Source organism: Photinus pyralis, unplaced genomic scaffold, assembly GCF_008802855.1.
Source record: "Photinus pyralis isolate 1611_PpyrPB1 unplaced genomic scaffold, Ppyr1.3 Ppyr1.4_LG4, whole genome shotgun sequence".
In the NCBI taxonomy this organism is placed as follows: domain Eukaryota; kingdom Metazoa; phylum Arthropoda; class Insecta; order Coleoptera; family Lampyridae; genus Photinus; species Photinus pyralis.
In genome coordinates this window covers 29,997,440-30,016,599 of record NW_022170511.1, presented here as the reverse complement: position 1 = coordinate 30,016,599, position 19,160 = coordinate 29,997,440, and the positions used below count along the sequence as shown (strand labels likewise).

At 37.5% G+C, this 19,160-nt stretch overlaps 1 protein-coding gene across 1 annotated transcript; it reads left to right on the top strand.

Moving 5' to 3' along the window:
- Nucleotides 1-15,774: 15,774 nt before the first annotated feature.
- Nucleotides 15,775-17,378, top strand: LOC116169066 (uncharacterized protein F54H12.2-like). The gene is made up of 2 exons (XM_031485092.1): nt 15,775-15,991; nt 16,708-17,378. The coding sequence occupies exons 1-2, from the start codon at nt 15,775-15,777 to the stop codon at nt 17,376-17,378; spliced, it is 888 nt and encodes a 295-aa protein (XP_031340952.1).
- Nucleotides 17,379-19,160: the final 1,782 nt, after the last annotated feature.

Genomic DNA, 19,160 nt, shown 5'->3' with positions numbered 1-19,160 from the left:
GAGAAGACAATCTTAAACCTAATGTCCAACTCCGCTGAATTGGGATACGCATTTTTGTAAAAAAAAAAATGTCATGCAAAGAATTGAACCAGAGCCCCCTGGTTGCAAGCCGAGTATCGTTGCTACTAGACCATTATGCCATACATACAATCGTAATTAAACTGAGTTCGCATTTCGAGGCGTCGTGAAAGATCGGCGATAAAGGACGAAGATGCAATATTTCCGCGAAATATGCAGTGTTTGTTCGAGCGCATTTTAAAAGACTAAGGAGCGTTCGAAAAAGAGGGAACGTTTGCTACATATGCAATCGAATTGCGTTAGTTCCAATTTCAACGCCGAAATAATAATTAGTGAGTGATCAGTAATATTTTAACCGTTATAAATCAATTCATTTCAAGACTTTCAAATTTATTGTTAAAATGCTAAATGAAAAACGCGATCCCAATTTTGAATTTACGACCGGTTTGACCAATGTAGAAAGGCTTCACGGGTGCCACAAGTTAATTTATAACACACCTGATTTGCCCTGATTTGTCAATTTTGTCTTTGGTATGGACGAGACTGTTACTTAAATTTTGTGTGGAGAATGAAATAGTGATATCAGAATGGTTAAATATTAACCATGAGAGGTTCCACCCACAATCAACGTTGATGCCATATTTGTTTAGAGCTGGCAAACACGCTATTTTACAAGGAAAAACGCTGTTTGCTCCGCTCCATATGGAGAGCACCAACGCATGTTAAGTGTGGCATCTTGTTTTTTTTAATGGCGGTCACGAAGGCATCGTTCCGTAAATGTTTGATGTTATTTTGTATTATTTAACGCAGATAGTTTTGTATGCAACATTTTATATTTTTTTATAACTTTCCATCTTTGCTGTTGAAATGGACTTGATTTAACCTCAATGCAGAATCACGTCTTTGATACCGTTAACGTTTTGTTTGAAATCGTTTTTGGTGTAACGTTTGCTTAATTTATGTTTCCCTTTTGATTACGTATATCTTGACCAGAAGTAATAGTCATATAAATTTTGATCATTTTTTTAATGTGTTGTTTGTAAACTACCATTTTCTCCGCGAAAGAGGCGGTCACGGGGTGGCAAAAACTGTAGCCAAATGAGTTACGACACCTAATGCACAGCATCACAGATTGATCTCGACTCTCAACTGTAGGCTCGAATACCCCAGACGAGAGGCGAGTTACCTATCTCGGGGGCGAGATTCTACCAATAAAAACTCGTAATTTCGTAGACGAAGGTTATTTATGACTCCCAATTCACGTTAGACCCTCGTTATTACTAATGTGCGTGACGTGCCCTCTCCGTATAAACCAGTTTTTTTTTAAACAAAATATAGTGGCTCACGAACGCTTAACCTATAGTAAGTTGTGAATTCGGTTATGCGACTACAGCAATAACGGCGAAAAATTGACGTTCTTATGGCATGGATATTTAACTTGTAAGGAAAGCGCTCGGGGAGTAGTTAAAAACCTTTGATTGCAGAGTAAGGAAGTAAATTACTTTATAAAAAAAGAGTGCAATTTAGTCGTTGAATGAAATTCATCAATTCCAGTTGGAAAATGTGCAAGTTTGTTTACAGCAATTTAGTAGACATGTGCGGTTTAGAAGATTTTGTAGATTATTATTCTGTGCGAACCACTATTGGAATACTGCACAGCAAGGTAAATTCTTTAGTAACATTAATTAATTGAAATAGAGATATAGTAAATACTAGCAAGTAGCTATAATCGTATATAAATCTGAGCGTGGTCTGATATGAATAAATGCAAGAGAGGGGGGCGGTGGTCAGGGACGGACTTAATAAATTAAAGTTCGAAGTTACAGATTTGTATATATGCTCTATTGAATGAAAACGCTTTGAAATGTTCCAAAGAAAGTTCCACTGGGTTTAGGTTGGTTTTAATTGTTTACTACGGCTGACAGTAAGATCAAATGGTGCCTTATACATATAAATGCAAGAAGCAGACATAGGCTGAACTACGCCTATTATAATACAGACACTATTATTATAGTGGGGCCACTAGAGCCTTCAACTTGGTTCAGTGAACCACTGTCCGTTTCCACCCCTAATACCAGTCCACATTCCCGTAGTTAATAGGTCCTGAGTACTGTTATTTATGCGTTCGCTCGTTAGATCGAAATTAAAAGGGGCACAGTTAACGAAAAAGATGTTATATGCATACACCAGAGACTTGCCATAATTAAATAATTGGTATAGCAAGTCTCTGGTATACACCGACTCATTTAGTTTTTTCAGACAACCCGAATCGCGATTATGTGTTGGAAATCAATAATTTTGTAAGGCTGTGAGTTTGTTCTTCAATACCGCCCTTAGCAATTTGAATACAGTCTGTTTAAATTAACTTATTCAGATGACTACGAAAAATTGGTTCTTACCTTGAGTAATATCTTTGAGTGTGATGATCTTTTCTCAAACATTTTTATGTGATGATCTTTTCTCAAACATTTTTATGTGAATGCTAACACTAAACGTTTTTGAGGAAGAACGTAGCACCGGGGGATCTCGAGGTATAGATTACCCCCTACAAAAACTTGCTAGTAAATTAAGATTCCATCTCTATTACCCTTAGTGGTAGTTTTCAGGAAAAGGTCATATTTCCCTTGTGCCCTCTCCCAAAACGTTCAGTCTTCGGAACTTTCGGTATAGTTTTTGAGAAAGGACAGTCGATTTTTCTCTTCCTGAGAAGTATTCTATACTCTGATATTTTCCTGAAAATTTTCATGTGTACTAACACTACAGGCTTTTGGGGAGTAGTGTAGTACTAGGTCACCTAGAGAGTGGGGGATACCCCCCAGAAGGACATCCCAGCAAAATAAGACTACATTGCTCTTTTCCGTTAGTATAGGTATTTTCATAGTAGATTTCACAAAATTTCATGATAAAAAGCCACCACGGAATCAAAGAAACAAAATATTTTTTTCACTCACGTTGAGGGTTGAGTGATCTAGGGGTACAAAATCGGAAAGGAGATACTCAGTATCCTATCCAAGGACCCGATACTCAGTATCCTATCCAAGGACGTACCATCATTCTCGATAGGTCTTATGATTGTCGAAAAAAGAAATGAAATTTTAGAGAGTTTTTAAGAATAACTTCTAAATAAAACATTTCCGACCCTCGGTTTATTTCAAAAACATTTTGTTTGGTAACACCCTGTATATAAAAAAACTGCAATGCTAAAGTTTCACCTCGGTCAAAATAAAATAACCCTCGACGTTTTCAATTTATACATATCTGCGTGGTGTTGAATGTGTGGCTGTAATAATCTTCCAAGCTATGACCCCTTGTCAAGAGTCAGATGAATCTTTTACGGAGGGCGGCGACAATTGTGTTTGAGTCAGATCTTTAATGCACAATCCCAAAATGTCAATGCAGCATTATGTAACGGGAAGTCCGCAGGTGCATATAATCTACCAGAATTGATACTGCAATAAAGGCAAGTAAGATGGGCAACGGAACTAAAACTAAATAAAAATGAACAGGTCTGGTGAGAAATTAATAATGAATTTTTGTAGTACCGTATTAATTACATATGGATATTTCCCGTAAATTTATTTTGCATTCAAACCGTTTAATTTTTTCTTTTACATTAAGTTTACTGCACCGCATCTATAGCTTTTTCTTGCTACCGCTCCGATCATTGCAAGGTAAGCTTTTTGCTACTTTCCTTTCATTAACTGTAGAGGGGGGAAGCTTTTCTCGCTTCCTGCACCGCTTGCTCTTTATAATTCCTGGGAACCACAGTTTTTCATTCGAGTTCCTAGAGCTTACCATCGCCGACCGAATCTTGTCCAGAAGCGAGAGAGACCGAAAACTTCTAGTGACGCCCGAACCACTCCCGTTCCGCCGTTTTCTGCCGACTACCGCCGTCGTGACTGACCGTCTACAGATTTTGACTTAAAAATTACAGCCGGATGTTTCATTTTCTTATCTTCATTAAATTTAATTTTTGTAATTATATTTAACAACTTTCGCGATAAAAATCTCTAGGGCGTTTTGAGTCTTATCTGCTTCACACTAGCTTCTTATCTAATAGCGCTTCATTCCATTGCATTTTAGTCCGATTCTTTTCCATTATGAAGCGGTACACGTATAAATGCCTATGCTAGCAAATGATTAAATTCGAAATCAAACCAAAAAAGATTCGTCATGTTATTGACACAGGGAAAGCTCGAAATAATCGAAGACTTTAGAAACAGATTAATAGATTTACTACGTAAACGAGTTCTTTTCCTAGACTATACAAAAACTTTCATAGAGTTCAATAGATTTTCCTGTTTTATTTACAATACCTGTGAGTTTCCAATCCGTCCCTAGAGTGCATTAGATTTATTTCTTAAAAAGCTTTCACAAGTTGTAAATTTATGTTACCTTATTTTAGGTTATTTACGACGAGCACGTGCTAATAGAGCTTACTTTTTACTGCGAAAGGATTAAAATAGATTTGTCTTAACTTATTGAAATCATGTTTGGTCTGCGTTCTGTATTTTACTTGTGTTGGAAATTATTGCTTCAATTTCTGTATAGCTACATGATATTACTAAATTGTTCTACAACCTACTGGAATAATCGAGATCATATTTTGTTAGGCGAGGTTATTGAGTTTTTGCAATTACGTCGTTAATAATACAGAGAATAGTCTGGAATAATCTACGTCCGACCGTATTCGCCATAAAGGCGCCTCTTTATTCAGTTATTTTGAATGAGGGACCGGACTGGACATGACAGATATCGGGAAAATTCCTTTCTTCGGGACCCAGCTCAAATGGTCTTTATTTTCAGAATGACAGTTTGCTGCTATTTGGCCCTGGAAATATTTATACGAGACCAAAACAGGTAGCCGTAGCTAGAGAATTCATTAGGGAGGGGCTTAATTTCCGATTTATCACTTATTTACGTTTATTCAAGTCATATTTTTAAACCTGCAGCTATCACTCATACTGCACACCATATGCGCCCGTCTCGAAAAGACGCATAAAAGTGTAAAATTTCGGAGGGGGCTGAAGTTCTGGCTACGTACCTGGACCAAAACACATTTTTTTCAAAGAGATCAATGGTCCAAAATCTTTCGTTTGGGAGCCACGTCTCAAGGCCCAAAATTCGCATTTCTTTGAGATTATCTGCCTCAAAAGGTCTTGAAAATTATGAAATCTCTCAACGGTTGAACTACTAAGCCTTGTCCAGAATTTAAGGGGTTGTTCGAGAATGTTGGCGACCCGTAAGAGCTTCTAATAGTGAAACGCTTAGAATTATAAAAGCTTCTTGAAAGTCTTAAAGACGCTTCAGTTAGACTCTTTGAGGTTTAGCTTTTGATGGCGTAGAATTAAATTTCGAAAGCGCTCTCATAAATCGTTTGCAATTTTTGATTCGAAATACGTCGGGCATTTGTGTTTGTAGTCACGATGGAAACTTGAAAGAAAAAACGTGTTCACCTATATACGGCCAAACACGTAGATAAACGATAAAAAAACAAAAACGTAAAGTGATTTGAAAGCGCTCGCAAAGAATACAAGAGCGAGAATTATTTGCATTTTCGCCAAACAAAAACATTTTAAGGTCGAAACGGGAAAATTCAGAAATTCCAAAACTGCCAGATTATATGTTACTTTAATATAAATTCTATCGCGCGAGGGAATGTTTCAGCCCGAAGTAAATTGATGTCTTTTATCCTCGTATCATGTAAAAGGATCGTCTTGCGTTCATGTAATATGAATGAGGACCGTGACGTAGACGTTGCTTAGTAATTCGATTCGTTGTAGTTTACAAACGGTTCGTGGCTGTCAATAGAGCTTACCTGTACGCCAGATTTCTGCATCTAGCTAGGATAGAATTCGTAATTCATGAGCCAACAATGTGCGTCATGCGTGTGATAAATTATTGAAATCCATTACGAGTTGGAGCGAAAGGCCCATAGTCTCCACTCGAGAAAAAATTAATAACGTCTTTCTCTCATGTGTTAATTGTGACATACTGTCTGTCACATTACTCTCTGTGGCTGAAATGTTCCTTCTATTTGACACGATAATGAATTTCTGATGGAAGTGTGTAAAGCGCCTTGCTGTACCATTTATCTTAATTAGAATGTAGAGAGGGTTAATTCAATTAACTTCCCACGGTAAAACCAATACTTCGATTCCATAATTTAACATGCCAAGTTATGTTCTCGTATATGTTACGGGAGTTACAATTATTGATAAATACTTCGAGTTGGTGGTTCTATTTCTTATATTTTTCTTGAAACTTTCTCCTTCTCTTCGCCGTTTGGACCTACCTTTGTACTTTACTCCCAGGTGAGCTCCCAGGCTAGCTCAAACAAAAAGTGTTAAGAATACCAAAACATTCAATTAATTTTTCCTTTGGTGAAAAAGATTAACTCCAGTTTATTTAGACATTGTTCATATATTTGATACTCGAGCATATCTAGAGAGTCACTCAACGTCCTTTGAAATACATCTTTTTGCTACCCTTAGAAAAAATAATGAAAACGACTCTAAAAAGACAAAGGTTTAATCCCTACCTAGATTAAAAAAAATTTACCCTGCTGGCCAGATAGTTAATTTTATACTAGTAAACAATGTAACAAGTAATTCTAAAAACCAAATTGAAATAAGTTTCATTAAGATATATGAAAATATACGCAATTCAGTTTGTTCCACTGATAATTCGAATAAAATGTAAATGATAAAAATATAAAGCGGCAGGTAGGTACCTGAAGGGTGGACTAGCGGTTCTTGCGTTTCTAAAAATAGACCGAATAGAAATTCCAACGAGAGGAGACCAAGCGCATTGCTACAAAACAAAGCGCTGCTTCTTTGGATAATAGTTAATAACCGCAAGTTTGTAATCCGTGTAATTTATTGATTTGGGATGCGCGATTCGTTTAATTGCATGGTACACCAGTAGATGATCAATGTATGTTCTGGACCAGGAAGTGACGTCACAACCCATCAGAGTCGAGCAGCACGCCCTCCTACGCCTCTCCCTTTCAGGTTAGTATAGCGGTTCAACCGAGGGTTCAACAGCTTTTCCAACTGGTCCAACATATTTTAGAACCGGTACCAGTCAACGGGGTTGAAAAGCTGTTGGACCAGCTTGGACCGCTTCACTAACCTGTTGGACCAGTTGAAAATACAGTTAGACCTCTTCACGAACCTGAAAGGGAGGGGCGTAGGGGGCGTGCTCGCCGCTGATTAGCTATGACGTTACTTCCTGGTCCAGAACATACATTGGTCATCTACTTGCACGTTTACGATTTAACTAACGTAGTTTTATACCACCCATGTTCAACTTATTTCCCACACACTATTATCACTTTAATTTAGTGATGGTTCAACACAAATTGACACTTTACTATTGGTAAGTACCTTCGCGGCCACTAACGAAAGGGACCCTCTTTTTAAAACTTATCGATCGTCTTATATCGCCTAAACATTGCGTCTTTTACTCAATACAATCTCAAGATAAAACTACGTTAAAAAATTTTTATGTACAGGGTGGCCAACTAAGAATGAGAGGTACTATATCCGAGAATCTATCCATCGTAGAGGCTTGCGGTAAAAACATTTATTACTAAAACAGCCAAGAGCAAAACCTGGAAAATATTTTTAAGTTTCTGAAATGACCACTAGGGGGCGTAACTGGAATCTAAAAAAGTGCTGTTCCTGTTAATTCCGCTATATTAACCTAACAAAAAAATGTCCGGTCTTTGAAGTTGACGATAATCTGAACAATTTTTGTTTGACAATTTTTCCTGTATCTTTAAAAATGATGTACCTAAATTAAATGCATTGGTTCGATTTTTTTTTTCATGAAAAAGTAGCAAAATGATGCCTAAACAAGCTCGCGAAAACAGCATCTCAATATCTTGATATATATTTATAACGTGATGGCCAGCATTTCGAGCATTTACGGCGGCATTAAAAGCTTCCTTTTTTTAATCGATCCACCTTACGGCCACAAATTATATAATAAAAATAATTCCGGAAAAATTAGCATAAAAAAATAAAATGTTGAGGGTATAAAATTTTCTTTGGCCTAAATTTTAGGTTAGGAACAAGATATCGAGATGCGGTTTTCGCGAGCTTGTTTAGGCATCATTTAGTTACTTTTTCATGAAAAAAAATCAAACCAACGCATTTCATTTTTTTGAGAAAATTAACTATTTCTGTCAGAATGTCGAAAAAAGCCCTCAAGCGGCGATATGTGAAACTAACAAAACTTCAAATATGTAGCCGACTCTTCAAAATTAACCCGAGTTTGTTAAAATCGGCTCAGTCGTTTCGAAGATACCCCCAACCACTTCATTTTTAGAGATACAGGAAAAATTGTCAAACAAAAAAGGTTCATATTATCGGCAACTTCAAAAACCGGACTTTTTTGTTAGGTTAATATAGCGGAATTAACAGAAAAATCACTTTTTTAGATTCCAGATTGCAGCGACCATTTTAGAAACTTAAAAATATTTTCCAGGTTTTTCTCGTGGCCGTTTTAGTAATAACTTTTTTGACCGCAAGCCTCTACGATGGACAGGTTCCCAGATACAGTACCTCGCATTCTTATTTGGCCGCCCTGTACAAATTTCCTTTGCAGAGAGTAAATAATTAAGCTTATTTAAGGCTCTAGTTTGCGGAAAGCAGTCAAAATAACAATATGGGCTGGCAGAACGCTACAAATTAAGACCTATTTTAGAATGAAAAAAATGAAAAATGCAAACAAAATATTTTAGGCCTCCTTTAAGTGTCTTTCTTGCTCTGCCTTGAACAACGACCACCCGCAAACCTTCACATGCACGATTCTGCCCAAAAGCTTTTCACCTTTTTTTTTTACGAGAATATGTGTACCAAATTTGGTTCCAATCGAGTCAGCCAGACAGAGCGACCGACATCATTGAGATTTTGTTTGATTCGAACTCCTGGGGCGTCAAAACATGTATTTTCGTTTCAAAAGTGGGGGGTCATTACTAACGTGCGGGTAATACCAGAAAATACCACCTTATGTGCACACCCCCTTCGAATTACACATTCATGTCAGAAACATCAATGAAAATGTCAAACCTGCACCGTGCAATATGTGAGTGGTTAATTTAGGCAACGAGCGACGACGGCCTGAACTTCTCGTTTTATTAAAAGACTATATAAAATGCAAAACGTTCCAATTTTACTACCCATGAATATAAATGCATCCTTCATCATGGGGATTTTCGCCTGCATTTCTATATTTACAGCCATCTTTTACACAAGACGCCGCAATTTTTCGAAGACGAAAATGGTTACCTCGAGAGTTACAAACAAATGGTTTAATTTTTATAAAACCGTCGTAAAACGCCGATTGGTCTTTAGTTTCAATTAAACGGGAGTGCTTTTTCCTTCTAACAATATTTTCGGAAATGTTCTACAAGTTGAAATGAGTTTCGATCGCGTAAATTTGAAATATCGCACACGAAGAGTTGTTTACGGTCGGATGTGTCTCAAAATATTTGAAATATTAGGTAGACTGCCTCCGAGTATAAACCGACGGATGAAGCGTAAGCAAAATAATATCATTTACTACAAAAATGTCGTCGTACGATGTCAACATCTTTCTTATTAATGACAGTTTAAATTTTTATGCCGTTGTAAAAGTTTGAATATAGTACTCGTTGAAGGATCGCACGATTTCATTTTAAATACAAATTAATGATTTAAGTAGTTTATAAATCGTGAATTGTAAAAAAACAAATCACTCGTTCTACATTTGGATTATTACAATGTCTACTATTCACATCCTATTAACGAAAGTCTCTACGGATACCAAGAACATTGCTGGAAAAAACCTACGAATTCTAAGAACCCAAAGTACTGCAATACCTCTGGAAATCTTAGAAATGTGCTACGAAATAAAACCAAGAGCGTAAGTTGTTGCACTAAACACACCGATATCAACTACTGAATTTCACCATAAATCGACAACATTCCATTTATTAATGGTCACTCAAAAATGCCGCGTATTGTTTAAACTTGCTGCGGTTTGTTTCTTTGTGCTCGCGTTTTTAAATGAGACCTGGGTCCGGAAGTTTGGCTAATTCTTCAGGATTGTACATCCCCATTAACACTACGTGGCGAGCGTCGCACTGGATCGAACTCAGCCTGCAGCCGCTAATGAAATTGAAACCGAATTCACCGAAATTATCTACGTTAAAGATTTACAAAACGATAAGGTACTGATTTTTATCTACAGTGATGTTCATCTAGAAGTAGACATAGGGATTTCCTATAGGAGTTTCCTATGTCTACTTTTACATGATAAAAGTCTCCTGAAAGACGCCTAATTTTATGCAACCAACTACCTACAACAAATGAGGATCTGCCTGTCATATTAATTAATTTGAATATTATCGATTTGACTTATTCTAATTTCGGCTCGTGTGCGATGTATTCAACTAAAGAAAAAGTTGATATTTCCAATTGGTATAGTGCCGATAACATTTAAAGGAGCTTAAGAGATTTATTTTCTATGAAGCTAAAGCAACAATATTCAAATTAATAATTAATATGAAAGCCAGATCTTTATTTGTTTCAAGAAGTTATTTTGGTTGCATAAAGTTAGGCGTCTTTTAGAAGACTTTTTATCATGTAAAAGTAAAAGTCTACTTCTACATGAATATCACTGTATATGGAAGAGACTGATTTGCGTATTTAAGAAACGTTTCCTTTGTGATTTAAATTTGCTTGTTTAGAATTATTGGTTGCATGGTTTACAAAGATAAATTTAATTATCTGGCCAGCAAGGATATTTTTTGAGTTTAGCTAGGAATTACGTTTTTCTCCTTTTAGAGGATTGTAAGAATTGTTTTGATTTAATTATTTAAGCAATGTATGCAGTTTTAGTAGAATGCCGACACTTACCCCCACCACTTTCTGTGACGTCACGGAGACCTTGGGTTTTTCCCAAGGTCGTGGCCTTGGGTTTTTCCCAAGGTCCTTGGGTTTTTCCCAAGGTCGTGGCCTTGGGTTTTTCCCAAGGTCGTGGCTTTGGGTTTTTCCCAAGGTCGTGGCTTTGGGTTTTCCCAAGGTCGTGGCCTTGGGTTTTTCCCAAGGTCGTGGCTTTGGGTTTTCCCAAGGTCGTGACCTTGGGTTTTCCCAAGGTCGTGACCTTGGGTTTCCCCAAGGTCGTGGTTTTGGGTTTTTCCCAATGTCGTGGCTTTGGGTTTTCCCAAGGTCGTAGTCTTGGGGTTTTTCCCAAGATCATGGTTTTGAGGTTTTTCCAAGATCGTGACTTTGGTACAGGATCATGGTCTTGGATCCTGGGGCAGGGTTGTGATTATGGATTCTGGATCAAGGTCGTGGTCTTGGATGCTGAGTTGAGATTGTGTGATTTGGATTCTGGGATTTGAGTTGGACTAAAATTGTGCTCTGGGATTTTCCTAGCGAATTTAAAAGAGAGAGGTGTAGAGAAAAATAAGAGATGTTGTATTACAAACCTAATCTAAGTACATACTCTTAGAAAATGGTAATCCATACATTTCAAATTTTACAAAGAAGAAGAAGAGGAAAAAGCAAAGCGAGAAGCAAGCAAAACAAGAAAATATTTGTGTACTTACTTTTTCTTAGTTTTTGTTTGAAAATCCTTGTTTTTTCCAAGTTTATCCACACACACACACACCCTCCCTAACACATAAGAAAGAGAGAGATGCACAGATTAGCACTGTATAATTACGTAAACTGCAGTAGATTATGCGAGGCTAATAAAACTTGTAACAATACGTTAGGTGATGTTAATGAGTCGGTAGTCAAATACTAACTGAAATTAGAGCGTACATTTCTTATTTGGGTATTTCCCGAGGCCATTGCAATGGGTTTCCTCAAGTCATGGCCTTGGACTATGAACTTGTCGTAGCATTGGGTTTTTCCCAAGGTCATGGTCTTGGACTTTGACCTCCCCAAGGTCATGGTCTTGGACTTTGACCTCGAGTTTTTCCAAGGTCGTGGTCTATTTTATTCAGTTTGTTTGCATACTTCGACGAATTTACAATGGAGAATAAGATTTATCCCCCCTTTAGTGCAATCGTAAGTGGACCAAGCGGATCTGGAAAGAGTTATTTTGTTGTAAATTTTCTTAAAAATGTAGGAAACATCTGCAACGTAGTGTTTGAAAGAATAGTATGGCATTACGCTGAATGGCAGGAATTGTACGACGATTTAAAGGGTATTGAGTTTCATCAGGGACTACCTGACATGTCTAATTTCGATGGTTTAAAACCAACACTGGTGATCATAGATGATCTAATGCGTGAATCAAATGGGTCCATGGTAGACATTTTTACAAAAGGTTGTCATCACCGAAATCTTAGTGTATTTTTCTTAACCCAAAACATATTCCATCAAGGAAAAGGCCAGAGAGATATTTCTTTAAACGCTCATTACATAATTCTATTTAAAAATCCTCGTGATCGTGCACAAATTAAGCATTTAACTCGACAAATTTTACCTGAAAATTCAAAGTTTTTAGAGGAAGCATATAATGATGCCACATCTAAACCACATGGGTATTTATTATTCGATTTAAAACAAAGTACACCGGATGTATTCCGATAGAGAACGTCGATTTTCGAAGAAGACGGCGCGTGTGTAGTATATACCCCAAAAAAGGGTATTAAAGGTTTAAATCTTGATAAATTAGGCATTATTAATTTATAATGTCTGCAAAGCTGACTAAACACGCAGAGTTGCTGCGTGCTCTCGCAAAATTGGGGCCTAAGGAGCGTCAAGCCTTAATAAAATGTTTGGATGATGATCAAATTCATTGCATATGTGAATGCATTTACAATACTTTAAAAGGTAAAGCTGAACTGACTGATAATCAGAAACGAAGTCTCAGTCGTCATAAGACTATCTTGAGACGTATGGTAAAGCCTCACGAAACAATAAGAAAGAAAAAACAGATCTTGGTGCAAAGCGGAGGAGCGTTCCTGCCATTTATATTAGGACCATTACTTGGTGGTATACTCGGAAGTTTGTTTAAATAATAATAATTATGGAGCACGGAAAGAAAATGTTACTCGTGCCTCAAGAAGTTATACAGCGGCTTAAAGCAAATGAGAATAGGAAAGAAGATGTTTTATCACGGATAGATGATGAAATGATGCAAATCTTAAAGTCGAATTTGTCTGATCATGATAAGTGGCAGCAGTATAATCAAGTTCTACAGAAATATTTACATTTTGCTGACCAGATGCGGAAGCCAGTAAGCATCTCAATTGATTCAAGGCCAGAGGGTATATCGGAGGTTGACATATTAACCACAATACCGCAAACTTTTAAGAAGAAAGCCGAAGGATTTTTACGGATGCTCACGGCCTCAAGTAACATCGGCTGGGATAACAAAGGAATTGTCACAATAAAAGGTGAGGTTATTCCTTCGTCGAATATTATCGATCTGGTCCATGATACAATAAGACCGAGGAAGACATCAAACCCCGAAGGTTGGGAGAAGTTTGCGGCTTATGTTAAAGAAATCAATGTACCTCAAGAATTCGTGGGCAACGTGAGAAGACGGAATACCCCGCCTCACCGTACCAGCACGGTAAAACTTAATATAAATCGAGATAGAAGCTTTACCGATTACGATGCCGATTCCGAATTAATTTTACCACAACAACAACCACCCCAAAAACGCCGAAAAAGAACTAAACCTCTCAATATCTCTGAATCTCTGTGGGAAGCATTTGAACTTTAAGGATGGATATCATATATTACGATCCGGCCCATCCCGCAGGTTTCGCTGGAGCATCGTCCTTGCTAGCAGAAATAAAGAACAAATACCCCGCTGAAGATATCAAGACATGGCTGCAGAAACAAGAGGCTTACACTATGCACAAACCTGTTAAAAAGAAATTTGCCCGAAACAAGTACATTGTCAATAATATGTTTGAGCTCTTTCAAGCCGACCTATGTGATATGAGAACTTTAACTAAGTTTAATGACGGTTACAATTACATATTAACAGTCATAGACGTATTCAGTAAAAAAGCGTGGGCAAGACCCCTCAAGCAGAAAACAGCATCTTCCATAATTGAAGCATTTGCATCAATCTTTAACGAGTGTGGTAATACACCGGATAATATACAAACCGATAAAGGGAAAGAGTTTATTGCCGGTGATGTTCAAAAATTCTTTAGAAAGCATGAAATAAATTACTATGTAACTCATAATCCTGATGTAAAAGCGGCCGTCGTTGAGAGATGGAATCGGAGTTTAAAGTCCAGAATGTGGCGATGGTTTACATATAGTAATACGTATAGATATGTGGACGTTCTACAAGATCTTGTGTCTGCGTATAACAAGAGTTATCATTCTGCAATCAAGATGGCACCGATTGAGGTGACAGATGAAAACATTTTAATCGTTTGGCAGAATCTGTATGCGAAGGGATTTGGTAAAGAGGCTCAACCTAAATATAAGGTGGGACAACACGTGAGAATAGCCAGAAGCAAGCATCATTTTGAGAAGGGCTATGAGAGCAATTTCAGTCAAGAAGTGTTTAAAATCGTCAAAGTTATAAATCGTCGACCTCCAGTTTATAGAATAGTAGATTTGAATGGTGAAGATATAGAGGGAACTTTTTACGAAGAAGAGCTGCAAGTTGTTACACTTGATGAGAATACAGTGTTTAAAATTGATAAAATCTTAGAAGAGAAAGGTCGTGGGAAAAACAAAAAGTATTTGGTCAAGTGGAAAGGATATAGTGAAAAATTCAATTCTTGGATATCTGCATCAGAACTAAAAAAGATATGACGGAGGAATTTTATGCAACCTTATTGAGCAATAGTTCCATGGAATACTTCCCCAGCAATACGACGTCAAACTTTGTAACACAGCTACCAAAACGTATAAGATTAAATGGGCGGTGGTGCGTTGGTGTTTCGGAAATTCAGTACCCGTGTTCGTTCGCGTCAATAAGTGAGATCGATAATTTAATATATTATAGAGTAACACCTCCGGAAGATTTATCTGCAAAAAGAGTGTTAAAAAACGCGGCGGACTTTTTTCGTGATGACTCCGAGCAAATAACGTATCACGCTAACGGCTGGCATGTAATTCGTTTTGCATCAGGGAACTACGATACTGTCGAGGATGTAGTTAGAGAAATGAATAAGCATGAGATTATAGGAAGATTGGTGACTTTAGAGTATTACACTCTTACTAAACGTGTATCAGTTCAAATTAAGACAGAAACACTCTCGATACTGGGTTTTTCAGAGCGTCTTGCTTTACAATTGGGATTTCGTCCCGAACAAAACATTGTTCAAGATCCAGTGCCACCCCATCCCGCCAGCATTTGGATTGCCCTCACAAATGTTCATCTATTGCGATATTGTAGAACCACAAATCGTGGGGAACGTTGTATCTCCACTAATGCGAATAGTTAATATAACTGCTGAAAATTACAATTACGGCTGTCATAAGGATGTTGTGTTCTCCCCAACGCACTATATACCTGTGATGATAAAAGAATTTGAAAATATTGAAATAAACATAAGGACTGATACTGGACAATCAATGCCATTCGAGTTTGGAACATTGAGCTTGAAGCTACATTTTAAGAAATGGGGTGTCCATACCAACAGTACTACGTAAATCAAGCCGGTACTGGCATTGGTACGATTTATAGGGGTCACCGTATCAAAGAGGTCATGGGATAGGGAGCTGGTTAGGTGGAGTGTTTCGTAGTATTTTACCATTGTTTAAATCCGGAATGCGTGCAGTTGGGAAAGAAGCTTTACGAACCGGTACGAATGTACTAGGCGATATAATCGAGGATAAGCCTATCAAGGAAGCGTTTCAAGATCGAATTCACGAAGCAGGAAGAAATCTAAAACGCAAAGCCGATGAAAAAATTGATACATTGATGCAAGGATCTGGTTATAAAACACCTCACATACCCAAACTTGATCAGTTTAAAATTGCAAGTCGTAAGAAAACTACATCAAGAATTAAAAAACCTACAAAGCCCAAATTTAGTGACATATTTTCAAAGCAATAAACATGGCATTCCTTCACGCGCAGTCTTGTGAGTGCATAAAATCAGAGCTGGATTTGTTCGCACTGCCAGCTACTCAAACAAGTATTGAAAGTGGCGAATGGGTTTTTTACAAACCTTTATCCTCGTTAACCGATGATGCTCCGATAGAATTCGTAATCCCCGGAAGCGGGAATGATTATTTGGATTTAAGTCACACTATGCTCTATATCACGGCAAGAATTGTAAAACAAGATGATTCAATATTGGGTGTTGGAGATGTTGTAGGTCCAGCCAACAATTGGTTACACACGCTGTATAGCCAGGTAGAGATATGTTTAAATCAGAAATTGGTGTCGCCACCTAATAACACATATGCGTATCGTGCATATATTGAAACTTTGCTAAATTATGGTTTGGAAGCCAAAACATCACATCTGGGGTGTTCATTGTGGCACAACGATACACCAAAAAAAATGGACACATTAACAGCAGATAACGTAGGTTTCACTATACGTCAAGCCGCAGCAGCCGAGAGTAACATGATAGAGATGATTGGACATGTCCATGCCGATTTGTTTAACCAAGAAAAATTTCTCATAAACGGTGTTGAAATGAAAGTTAAATTTGTGAGATCCAGAGATTCGTTTAACTTAATGGCTGGTGCAGGTGCAACTTATAAAGTAAAAATTGTCGATGCCAATTTGCTGGTACGAAGAATGAAGATAAATCCTACAATTCTTCTCGCTCACACTAAAGCATTAGAAACGTCCGCCGCAAAATATCCTATTACTCGAACCGATGTAAAAGTGTTAACAATACCAACCGGAATACAGCGTAAATCTTTAGATAACGTCTTCCTTGGACAGCTGCCAAAACGTTGCATAATCGGTTTTGTATCCAATAAAGCGTTTAATGGCGATTACGCGTCTAACCCTTTCAATTTCCAAAACTACAAGATTAATTACATGTCCCTGTACATCGACGGACAGCAAATTCCTTCAAAGCCGTTGCAACCTGATTTCACACGGGAAGGATTATACGTACGGGCATATCATACTTTATTTTCGGGGACGGGTATTCATTTTTTGAATGAAGGAAATAACATATCGCGTTTAGATTACCCTCACGGCTACTGTTTAACTTCCTTTGACCTGACACCTGATTTATCCGCTAACGCCACAACACATTGGAATTTAGTTAGGAATGGTTCATTGCGCATCGAAGTTGGATTTCAAGATGCGTTAACTGAAACAGTAAACTGCTTGGTATATGCGGAGTTCGACAATGTCATTGAAATCGATAAACACCGAAATGTTAACGCAGATTTCAACAGTTAAAAGAGAAATCTCAAAATTGCGTACATTGCATAGTCTTACGCACATCAATAAGTTCGAAAAGCAGAAAAATAAATTAAGCTGATATCCTACGTATGATTTCACTAATAATAATAAATAAAAGATCAGTTTATACGAGTCCTTAGCCAGTTTAAATGTTTTCTGCAATGGATGCATACGTCGATATGCAAGGTTTCCGAGGTGCTCTTAATGAGTTTATACCCAAAGAAATTTCGATTGTTTCCTCGGAGGGTCCGAAATGCACAACTCTGTTAATAAAACCCCCTCAAAATTATAGTATTACTGCAACTATGAAAAAAAGAGATTCGATATTTAGAGGATTATTATCATGGCTTAAAGTGGACCTCCGGTCACATTCGATATGAAAATTTTGAAGAGGAACTACGTACCCTGCTACAGCCATTTAGCAAGATCTATGTTAAAGGACTAGAGAAGCAGTACATTCTAAATTTCCTAAACAAACCTATAATAAGTGCAGAGGATTGCGGATGCCCTTCTTTAAAGAAGCTGAAGAAAGAATTTGGAGGCATTAGGTGCTTGAATCATAACAGTGAAACTTTAATGTGCTCGCAAGAAAACGCTTTAATGCTATACGAATGGACCCAAATTAGCTCCACCGATGAATTCCCTAGAACTTCAACGAGCCCTGAATCACATACAGGATTCTGTAAGGCCTGGTGTTTTTGCAGCTGATAAATTACCAAAATTTATTCGTCGTCCATATGGACTTATAGTCAATACAGATGTTTCCACCAGACCTGGTCAACATTGGAACGCTATCTACATCGATAAAGATGGAATTGGCGAATTCTTTGATTCCTTCGGAAGGTCTCCATGTGGCCTTCATTTAAAATTTTTGAAAGCCAACTCTAGACGTTTTACATGTAACTATAAAATGTTACAACATCCCCTTTCGACTTTTTGTGGCCAATATTGCTTGATGTACTTAGTTTTTAAAATGAATAATGTTGCCACTAGCGATTTTGTAAACATGTTTAATGATAACTTAAAGTCTAACGACGACATCATCCGTTTATTGTATACTGCTACGTTTTGTAATATAAATTTGTTTAAATTTAAGGGTTGATACTAATAAAGACAAGTTAAAATCGTTTAAAGATCGGTTGATTTTTTATAAAAAAGCATCCCTTTTGAGTGAGGTTCATAAATATGGTTTAAAGCATAGCGGTCGACTACGTGACCACGACCCTGGAAAAACTCGAGGTCAAAGTCCAAGACCACGACCTTGGAAAAACTCGAGGTCAAAGTCCAAGACCATGACCTTGGGCGAGGTCAAAGTCCAAGACCATGACCTTGGGAAAAACCCAATGCTACGACAAGTTCATAGTCCAAGGCCATGACTTGAGGAAACCCATTGCAATGGCCTCGGGAAATGCCCAAATAAGAAATGTACGCTCTAATTTCAGTTAGTATTTGACTACCGACTCGTTAACATCACCTAACGTATTGTTACAAGTTTTATTAGCCTCGCATAATCTACTGCAGTTTACGTAATTATAGAGTGCTAATCTGTGCATCTCTCTTTCTTATGTGTTAGGGTGTGTGTGTGTGTGTGTGTGTGTGTGTGTGGATAAACTTGGAAAAAACAAGGATTTTCAAACAAAAACTAAGAAAAAGTAAGTACACAAATATTTTCTTGTTTTGCTTGCTTCTCGCTTTGCTTTTTCCTCTTCTTCTTCTTTGTAAAATTTGAAATGTATGGATTACCATTTTCTGAGAGTATGTACTTAGATTAGGTTTGTA

Bases quoted from the DNA above. Each gene is read 5' to 3' on its own strand.
- LOC116169066 (XM_031485092.1), top strand. From the start codon at position 15,775: ATGCGTGCAGTTGGGAAAGAAGCTTTACGAACCGGTACGAATGTACTA. The intron at 15,992-16,707 runs GTAAGAAAACTA...TGGCTGGTGCAG, and splicing joins TCAGTTTAAAATTGCAAGTC to GTGCAACTTATAAAGTAAAA.